The sequence below is a fragment of the Zootoca vivipara genome, chromosome 2, assembly GCF_965207765.1.
Source record: "Zootoca vivipara chromosome 2, rZooViv2.hap1.1, whole genome shotgun sequence".
Classification (NCBI taxonomy): Eukaryota; Metazoa; Chordata; class Lepidosauria; order Squamata; family Lacertidae; genus Zootoca; species Zootoca vivipara.
The window spans coordinates 119,605,767-119,616,325 of NC_142584.1; the positions used below are offsets into that span (position 1 = coordinate 119,605,767).

Here is a 10,559-nt window from a genome sequence, read left to right on the forward strand (position 1 = left end):
CTTGGTGCAACTTAAAGGACCCTTAATAGCTGATAAGGCTACAGAATTATGTTGCATACACAAACAATTAGAACAAAACTTACAGTCGTCAATCAAAAATTAATAAGGAAAAGTAAAATCATAATGTAGAAGAAGAAAAAAGTAAGCAGAAGTATGGAAGAGAAGAAAAAAAAGTAAGGAGAAGTATGGAAGAGAAGAAAAAGAGAAAAAAAGAAAGACAGATTCTTAAATTAAAACACAAAGAACTACATACAAAGATACCTAGAAAAAAACAGATACAGACTTACCCCAATACCACAACAGTTCATTGTTCTTAGTAAAGATACTTTCCTGTATTTCAATTGGTTCCTCATCTTGGTATCAGGACACTATTGCTTTTCCAGTGTTATTCTAGGCAGAACCAGATCTTAGGTGCTGAACCTCGATTCATCAAGTACCGTAGTTGTTTAAATGATCACATTCTTTCTTAACTATTGTTAACTATTTGTGTCTTAATCAGGAGGGTGGTGGGAATGGCTGATCAACAGGTTTACCACACCTATTAGCCTATTAGCCAATCACCCATTCCCACCATCCTTCTGAGTAATACCCCTCCCCACCCTCTCACAGTGTGCATGCACATGAAAGCTCATACCAATGACAAACTTAGTTGGTCTCTAAGGTGCTACTGGAAGGATTTTTTTATTTTGTTGCAACTTCTTAAGCCGCTTATGCAATTCAGCTAAAAGTACTGAGCAGTTTAACTCAAGAGAAAAGAGGCTGTCAAAGGAATGATCTCAAGCAACAATGCGTATCTCCACAGTGGCTGTTGTTGAAGAACTAGCTATCAGAACCTCTTAGAGGTATTGTGAAGATCATACAGAGATCCACCAGTAGATGTTTACATGCTTTCCATCACATGTGAGGCTAGGGGAACCATGGTAAGCACACTATTGGATCTTTGCCTCACCATATACACGGCTAGCTGCACATTGTAGTTAATATCCTGGTGTGGACTTCTAACTCTACAGTTCCATGATATCCCTAGAACTAAGAATCAAATATCATATTTAGCTACCGGTATTTCTAGTCTTTCTCAGGTTCAGATCAGGCCTCAGTATAATAATGTAGCATTTGGGAAGGAAGATGCATCCTAGAAGCCCAGCACTGGAGGCCAAGATAGAGAAGACTTGCACAGCTACCATGAATTTTCCCTTGGTGCTCAAGTAGGTGGGCACAAAGGACACCCAAACACTGCAGAAGACCAGCATGCTGAAGGTGATCAGCTTGGCTTCATTGAATGAGTCAGGGAGCTTTCGGGCTAGGAAAGCCACCGTGAAGCAGATGGCAGCCAGGAAGCCCATGTAGCTGAGGGCAGCATAGAACATGCCCACAGACCCTTCGTTACATTTCAGGATGATTTCCCCAGGCTGGGAGTGCTTGTCAGAGTCAGGGAAAGGAGGAGATGTCCCCAGCCACATCATGCAGATGAGAACTTGTACACTGGAACAGGAAATGACAATGGAGTTGGCCAACCTCTTCCCCAGCCATCGCCTCACCCTGCTCCCTGGCTTAGTGGCCAGGAAGGCCAGCACCACAGTGATGGTTTTTGCCAAGACGGAAGAGACAGCAGCTGAGAAGATGATGCTGAAGGCTGTTTGGCGCAAAAGGCAGGTCACTTTCCTTGGCTGGCCAATGAAGAGGAAGGAGGACAAAAAGGAGAGCAGGAGGGAGATGAGGAGGATGTAGGAGAGATCCCTATTGTTGGCTTTGACTATGGGAGTTTCCTTGTATTTAATGAAGATTCCTAACACAAAACCTGTGGTTAAGGATAAGAAGAGGGCAAAGGAAGCCAGGATGCTCCCCAAACATTCTTCATAGGATAGGAAGGTGATTATTTTGGGTACACATTGATTTTTGTCTTTGTTTGGATGCTGATCTTTTGAACATTTGGTGCATTTGTCAGCATCTGCAGAGAGAAAAAGAGACTTCAGTATCCTAACATCAGTTGTACACCAAGTTAGGCATATGGTGAAGGTAGGCATATGGGAGAGATTTAAAAAAAGAACACAGTTTTGTTGGGAAAGAGAGAAGCAAAAGTTCACTGGCAAAAGCATCTTGATCCATGGTCTCATCCACCAAAATAGATCTTGTGGAGCATGGCTAGAAAAGCTTGGCCTGTGAGATATTTCAGAAGCACTTCTATTAATTGTAAAGCGGTGCTGGGAAGCTCTGGCCACTGGATTAAAATTAGTTCAGCAGGTCACCCCATTTGGTGATGCCACTTTTTGAATTGTGCAGGCCTCAAAGGCATACTTGTGAGCTTAAGGAATGTAGACTTTCACTGTCCATCAGCTGATGAATAGTGCATGCGTGTATTGGTCAAGTAGGAGGAAGTATTTTCTCCCAGTTAAAACTGCTTACCCCTCCTAGTGCTGCTCTTTGAACCTCCAAAAACCGGAGCAGCCTTCCACTCAAGGGATGCCATTACAAACATCATGTTTAGGCTGGCTCAAACCTTTGCCCCATCCTCCCAGGTAAGACTGTTTTCTCTGAGGTCTTGGCCTACCTTCCTGAGTGGAGATTGTCCCTTCTGAGCAGGGAGTGCAATCATAGCAGCACGGGGGCCTCCCTTCCTGAATCTTCTTAGCGTATCCAGAGGGACAGCTCTGTGAGCATCTTGAACGAGGCACGGTCTAGGCAACAAAGTGAAGAAGCAGCGTCAATGAAAAACGATAGCATGACAGACGCTTATGATAGAGTACTTGCAACTAGTGAAACTGATGGGAAAGAGTTAGAGGCATTTCATATCAGAAAGTATATGGAGAATGGAGAATATTTAAAGAATATTTAAAATTATATTGTACAAGTAGTATGATACTAGCAGAATGTGAATGATACCTGTAAGTAAAAAAGTGTAACATATATCGTTTCAGATTATATGAAAATAATATGAAATAACATAAAGCTGTGCAAGAAAACAGTGACAGTATAAACATGAGAACGATTGGAAGTTTTACATCCATAATTTTTATTTAACTGTTATTTGAGATGATGTATTTTCTATTTATATACTTTATCCTTTTCTTTGCATCCTTTATTTTCTTCCTTCCTTTCTTTGTTTCCACTGTAAATGATCTTTTATGTTTATGTTTGTATTTTTTTAAAAAGAATGATTATTTTAAAAAGAGGGGGGAAAGAAAAAGCATTAGGAGCATTTGTGCTTTTTGGAAACAGATCACAGTGTTTTGGTAGGATTGTGGGAAACATATATTTGCTTCCAATGGCCATAAGTGAGCCCAGGCCCTATTTTGGTGGATGATTAATAATTGCCAGCTCTGATTAATATTTGTGGGTGGGTGCAGGGTTGTCCCTACAGGAAATACATAGGCCACCCAGAATTTAACTACCGTATTTTTCGCTCCATAAGACACACTTTTTTCCTCCTAAAAAGTAAGGAGAAATGTCTGTGCTTCTTATGGAGCGAATGCGTGGTCCCTGGAGCCGAATTGCCCAGGGACGAAAAGCAGGTCATGCTTTCTTTCTTTTTTAGAAAGAGCTAAAGGCTAACAAGAGGGAAAGGGGAAGCCACTCAGCAGCTGATTGCAAGAGACCGGGGAGGGAGATAAGGGAGTCTAGCTCCCTTCCGGCCCACCCCCTTGCCCAGGCCTCCATTGTTGAATGTTCTGCAGAGGGAGGCTGTTGTTTCCCCAGCAACATAGGACTGGCTGGTTGGATTATCTGGCTGATTAGATTATCAGAAGCTGCAGAACTGTAAATTGAACAGGATTTTTTCCCTTTGCAAAGTAAACTCAACAAATTTGAGCTGGTCCTTTAAAAAATGGGGCTTTTCCTCTTTGCAAAAGAAGCTCCACAACTGTGAGCTGATCCCCTCAAAAACGGGGATTTCCCCCTTTACTCCTCCGAAAACTAAGTGTGTCTTATGGTCAGGTGTGTCTTATGGAGCGAAAAATACGGTATTTTCATGCTGTCCTCTGGATATTCTTAGCAGATTGGGAAGACCTTACATTTGGGAAAGCTGTTTTACTGTACTTTGGAAAGTCTCATATTTACTGTGAAATCTTATACATGCTTACTCAAGAGGCTGTTCCATTCATCTCAATGACTTAGCTCTAGGGAAGAATCAGTACAATTGCAGTCAAAGTCTCTTATGTGCTATTCAACAAGCTATTAGAGTTTAGCAGATGTCACGGGTAATAAAATCACACATATAATTTCCCCATACCTTGTTAAAGACCAAGGGCCAGACAATTGCTTCTTGGTTGATGGTCAACTTTAGATCTGAGGATGCCTGTTTCTCTATTTCTCCAATCTTCACCCTAGCATGAGAGGTGTTAGGAAACAGCACCCAGTTCACAATATCGAAGTCAATGGCCAATGCCCCATTCTCATCTAAGTACTGTCCATCAGCTGAAGTATTAGAATAGAGATGCACTTGTTCCAAGAATGGATGAAGCTACAATGACAGAGGAATCTCTATCACTCAGAGATCATGAAACCATTTTGGATAATTCACTTCCCCTGTCAGTCAATATAGACAATACTATTTGTTAGACCAATGGTCTGACTCATTTTAAGGCAGCTTCCTATGTTCCTAATACAGTATGCTGATTCCAGAGCTGGGACATTGAACAGTAGTTTGCAAAAGGAAAAGGACATACCTGCCATGGCTTAATCTTTTGAAGTTCCAACAGGTCTTCTCCACCCATCAGTGACACCCGCTTTGATCTGGATGAATATGCTGCATTCAAGGCCTGAGCAATGGCTAGGATACTGAAGTAGTTAACATAGCTATCTTCGGAATGAACTAGTTCAATAAATTTCTGTTGGATCATCACATTCTCCATCTCCCTGCATCTTGTCCAACCTCTCACAGACATGGCATGTTTTGAATATGAACATTCAAATTCTTCTTGCCAAAGCTGCAAAATAGCAGGGAATGTTGGTTCGGAGTAGTCCTTTTTTGTCCTTTTTTTGGTCCTCATTACAAAGGACAAAGAGCCATGGGCATACCGGAAGGATTCTGTCTCATAGAACAAAACCGTGTTTTCAAGAGCAGTGATTATCCAGACTTTCCCCCCAGTTTCTATCCTTTCAAGTAAAGACTGTACCTCCATGATTATAAAAAGTCCATATTGAGAGTCTGTACAGTAAACAAATACATTGACTTGTCTCCACATGGCAGGAGCTTCATGGGGTATCCACAGCCAAGTTTGTAGTAGTACTCTTTTTGTGAAGGCAACACAAATTTCCCTTTTCTTCATCAGACGTGTCAAGGTACTCAGGAATCTTTCTCCATTGTCATTGTCTGGAGCAAAGAGGCCAACCCATGTCCACCTGAAATGCAGGAGGAGTTGGATAATTCCCAGGTACTGAGTTTCTTCCTTTGAGACCATCTGGTAGATAAAAGGGGACTGGTCTTTATCATGAAGAACAAAGCCGTAACTGAGCTGTTAAAGAAAGGAAACTGGTGTTTGGAGACCTATATGTGAATTGAATTGAATTGAATTACAGTGGTACCTCGGTTTACAAACACAATTGGTTCCAGAAGTCTGTACTTAACCTGAGGCGAACTTTCCCATTGAAAGTAATGGAAAATAGATTAATCCGTGCCAGACAGGTCCACAGAGTACTTAAATTGAAAATACTCAAACTGAGGCGTACTTAAACCGAGGTATGCCTGTAATATGATAACATATTTAAATAGCCTAAGCCTCAATGCTTTTTGGAATTTTATGTATATGCAATTTATTTATCACCTAATGGCAATCGTCTCTAAGCAGTTTAGAAAAATACAATAGAACCAAATTATGAATGCAAAAGTTTAAAAGCAAACTTCAATTAAAATGCATCCTGCAATACAATGAAGCCTTCAATAGGTCTGGGAGGTCAGTCCACCACTACACCCAGAGGGGTTTCTACATCATGCACAACTCCCCCAGATTGAAATCCTTTGAAAAATTAGAGTTGTGTGTTATCAGCATGGACTGCAGCATTAGAACTGTTTTCCCAATGGTCCCTTTTGAATATGACCACTGCATCTCCAACACCTTTTTCTGAACTTTTCCCAATTCTATAATACACTGTTTGATGTGTGTCAAAAACCAATGTACACAGCCTTCCAAAGGCAGTGGCCCCGTAGGTTTGTATAACTATGTTATGAGATTGACAGTTTTATTTTTAAAACTGAATCATAGAATCATAGAATCATAGAGTTGGAAGAGACCACAAGGGCCATCCAGTCCAACCCCCTGCCAAGCAGGAAACACCATCAAAGCATTCCTGACAGATGGCTGTCAAGCCTCTGCTTAAAGACCTCCAAAGAAGGAGACTCCACCACACTCCTTGGCAGCAAATTCCACTGCCGAACAGCTCTTACTGTCAGGAAGTTCTTCCTAATGTTTAGGTGGAATTTTCTTTCTTGTAGTTTGAATCCGTTGCTCCGTGTCCGCTTCTCTGGAGCAGCAGAAAACAACCTTTCTCCCTCCTCTATATGACATCCTTTTATATATTTGAACATGGTTATCATATCACCCCTTAACCTTCTCTTCTCCAGGCTACTGTTTTATTTTTATTTTATTTTTTGCAACCAAAATGGTCAAAGGCCTGGAAACGATGCCTTATGAGGAACGGCTTAGGGAGCTGGATATGGCGAGCCTGGAGAAGAGAAGGTTAAGGAGTGATATGATAGCCATGTTCAAATATATAAAAGGATGTCATATAGAGGAGGGGAAAAGGTTGTCTTCTGCTGCTCCAGAGAAGCTGACACGGAGCAATGGATTCAAACTACAAGAAAGAAGATTCCACCTAAACATCAGGAAGAACCTCCTGGCACTAAGAGCTGTTCGGCAGTGGAATTTGCTACCAAGGAGTGTGGTGGAGCCTCCTTCTTTGGAGGTCTTTAAGCAGAGGCTTGACAGACATATTTCAAGAATGCTTTGATGGTGTTTCCTGCTGGGCAGGGGGTTCGACTGGATGGCCCTTGTGGTCTCTTCCAACTCTATGATTCTATGATTCTATGATTTTTAATTCCTTTCCTGATGGTCTACTGAGCATGGAATTTGCTTTTACATGACGGCTGTGCACTGAGTCAACATCTTAATTGACCTGTCTACCAAGACACCATGGTCTCATTTCTGTCCAGTCAATGCCAGTTCAGAACCCAGGAGCAGACATGTGAAATTAAGGTTATTTCCCCCCTTCACCATGCATAAATTCACACTTGTTTATATTGACTTGCATTTGCCTTTTTATTTGGAGAAGTTCTTTTGAAGCTCTTCACAATCTGTTTTTGGTTTAACAATCTAGAACAATTTAGTATGATCAGCAAACTTGGCCATCTCTCTCTTCACTCCTAAATCCTAATGAAGGCTCATACCAATGACAAACTTTGTTGTTTAGTCGTTTAGTCGTGTCCGACTCTTCGTGACCCCATGAACCATAGCACTCCAGGCACTCCTGTCTTCCACTGTCTCCCGCAGTTTGGTCAAACTCATGTTCATAGCTTCGAGAACACCGTCCAACCATCTTGTCCTCTGTCGTCCCCTTCTCCTTGTGTCCTCCATCTTTCCCAGCATCAGGGTCTTTTCCAGGGAGTCTTCTCTTCTCATGAGGTGGCCAAGGTATTGGAGCCTCAGCTTCAGGATCTGTCCTTCCAGTCAGCACTCAGGGCTGATGACAAACTTAGTTGGTCTCTAAGGTGCTACTGGAAGGAATTATTTTGTTTCGACTATGTCAGATCAACACGGCTACCTACCTGTAACTAGTCTTGATACCAATTCTTGAAGCACATTAAACATCCCCCTTTTTCAGAGAAATTCCATTCACCTTGTTGGTGGGTGGCAGTTGTGGTGCCATGCAGCTCATTGCTGGTGTCATGCCATTTCAGTCTCCATTAGCCAGAGGTTATTTGCTGTAGACAGATTCACACATCCATTCTCTTCAGTAGCTTCAAACAAAGGGCACATACCCAGACATGGATGTCTCCCAGATTAACATAGGCATAGACCTCTAATACTATCTCTTTGATGTGACTGAACCAGCAGACATACCGTTCCATGATACAACCCTATTAATGATTAACCTAGCAAGCTCTTCTTCAGTGTCAGTGGAAATTTCCAACCATGCCTCGCGGTATACAATACAGGCACACTACAAATTTAGTTCCCATTTCAATGTACATTAAACAATTCTATTTCATAGTTCCTGGAGCTGTAAAAAGAGGTGGCAGCCGCATGGAACAGCGGAGGAAACCTTTCCCATGCCAAGCTGAATATCACTAACAACACTTGAAAGTGCCAATTTCTGGCAAGGCAAAATTTATGTAGCAATGTGCTACAGAGGCTGCAACTGGTTGGGGGGCAGGGAGCAATAAAATAAATTGCACTAAGCTAAGCATACCTTGCTTTTCTTATAAAATGGCAAATGTTGCTGGGTATGTTTGACTTGAGCCCAGTTCTTACCTGTGGTATCTTGTAGATGCTCAACATGCTTGCAATGTGCATGGAGAGGTCAGATTCACCCCCTTCAATAATAGCTAGAAGGCTTCCCCGTCTTCCACAGCTATAGTTTGGAATGTTGATTTTCCCACCAGCAAGCAGGTCTGTCAGTGCATCAGAAGTTATTCTTCCATCAAAAAAGGTATCATAGATGCTGTAGCCCAGGGTGATGTTGGGTAAGAGCCTGGGGTTACGATTGATCTCCTGAATGGTAAGTGAGAAGGAAAGAACGTGCCAGTTCCTCCCATTCATCAAACTAAAAAAAGATGTGTCACATTGTCACCCACCATTCAGTGAAAATGAGTTGCGTACTTGTTTGTATAAATCAAGGCAAATGTGACAGGAGGCCAGTAAGTAGGACAATGTGGCGCTGAGGTGTACCAGTAATAGTGTCTGCAGTATCTTTGCAAAGGAGGAGGATAGAGGCCCATGTTCTGGCAACCTCCTTGGCCATCTGACCAGTTCTGTGGCTACTAGCTGCCACTGTATCAAAAAAATCACTCTAAGAATTTCTGTACAGTGGTACCTCGCAAGACGAAATTAATTCGTTCCCCGAGTCGTTTTGTGTTGCGATAATTTCGTCTTGCAAAGCACGGCTTCCCATAGGAATGCATTGAAATTTAATTCATGCGTTCCTATGGGGGGGGAGTGCAAAAAAAGGCGCCGATTTACCCGTAACGGCCGGAGGTTTTTCAGGGGGAAGCATGAGGAGGGCCAGGGAGAGGCTCCATCCCTCCTTCCCCAGCAGCCGGACCCTCGCGCCCAACCAGACAGACAGCCCATTCGCGCGCAGGCAGGCAGGCAGGCAGGCATAAGGTGAGTGAGGGGGGATGCGGAAGCCGGGCGATGGCGGGCGGCGGAAGCACAAGGCGGCCGGGCTCTCGGTCTGACTTTCTCCTCGTGGTACCCTGCTTCATCTTGCGCAGTTTTCTATGGCACGGCTATAGAAAACTTCGTCTTGCGAGTCTGCCAAAAAAATCACAAAACGTTTTTCGTCTTGTGATCTTTTCGTGCCGCGAGGCGTTCGTCTAGCGAGGTACCACTTATGTATCTCACAAAAATTGGTCAAACCTAGGACACTAATTCTGTGGATAAACATCTAGAAGATTATTGCAGATCGAGAGTAGGAAGCTTCACATTACTCATGCCAAGGGCCATGGGTCTGAGCATTCAACCTTCCACAACATTTCATGAGAGACAATGAGACAGCTGCGGAAAAGCTGCAATTCAAACACACCTCACAACTTTTCTAGCTTATAGAAAACAAGTTTACTTTAGAGAGCATGATTTTTTATAGGTATATAAAATTATAGTGTAAAGAACATTGAAACATTGCTTTTCACCAAGTAAAGTGATGTACAGAAAACTTTTAATAAACAAATGGAACAAATAACAGGTCTCCATCCAATGGCATTATTGCTTAGACTGCCAGGAAAAATTCATCCTAGCTTCAGTCAGTTTCATCTCACAGGTTTAAGAGCAAAGGTGGGGTTTGCCGATAGACAGACGGATGCCAGCAATACTCCTACTCAGAGTTTCCACTTGAAATGGGGGGATTTGGAGAGCAGGTGGAAAGCAGAAATACATCAACACACCATTACTTACTTCTCAAAATCGCTTACTGGGGTGCTGGAAAAGCTAAAAGGAGGTTGACTTCCAATTAATCTTGAAGATATGATTCCGCTAATGAGGTGTCCTCCTTCCTGGTAATAATTCACAGCCAGAGTTCTATCTTTGATCAGATTCAGTGGACATTTTGCCCTCTGCTGCATTTCATAGGTTGCAAGAGGCAACAAAACAAGCAGCGTTATAATAATTATCATCCCTTTGGGTCTGCCTGCGACTCTTTCCTTGTGACTGTTCCTGTCCACACAAGCAGCTAATTAGAAGAAACCCCAAATATTTGCAAGACAGAGGCTTCAGCGACTTGACAAATACAAGGGGTGTTCAGCTCTGCCCAAAATAGGATTGAAGGGAAGGGCCATAGCTCAGTGATGGAGCATCTTTTTCCCACCCAGAAGGTGTCAGGTGTCAATCTCTGCTACCTGATACAGGTAGGGC

At 42.6% G+C, this 10,559-nt stretch overlaps 1 protein-coding gene across 1 annotated transcript; it reads right to left on the reverse strand.

Annotated features, from left to right (window-relative positions):
• Nucleotides 1-684: 684 nt before the first annotated feature.
• On the reverse strand, nt 685-8,059 carry LOC118077750 (vomeronasal type-2 receptor 26-like). Its single transcript, XM_035101470.3, has 5 exons — nt 7,970-8,059; nt 4,662-5,450; nt 4,226-4,456; nt 2,549-2,675; nt 685-1,948 (listed from the first exon to the last, which is right to left on the reverse strand). The coding sequence occupies exons 1-5, from the start codon at nt 8,057-8,059 to the stop codon at nt 1,050-1,052; spliced, it is 2,136 nt and encodes a 711-aa protein (XP_034957361.3). The 3' UTR covers nt 685-1,049.
• Nucleotides 8,060-10,559: the final 2,500 nt, after the last annotated feature.

Coding starts and splice junctions, on each gene's coding strand:
- LOC118077750 (XM_035101470.3), bottom strand. CDS start 8,059: ATGGAACGGTATGTCTGCTGGTTCAGTCACATCAAAGAGATAGTATTA. Junction 4,457..4,661: donor AAAAGATTAAGCCATGGCAG/GTATGTCCTTTT, acceptor CTGTCATTGTAG/CTTCATCCATTCTTGGAACA. Junction 1,949..2,548: donor GACAATCTCCACTCAGGAAG/GTAGGCCAAGAC, acceptor TTCTCTCTGCAG/ATGCTGACAAATGCACCAAA.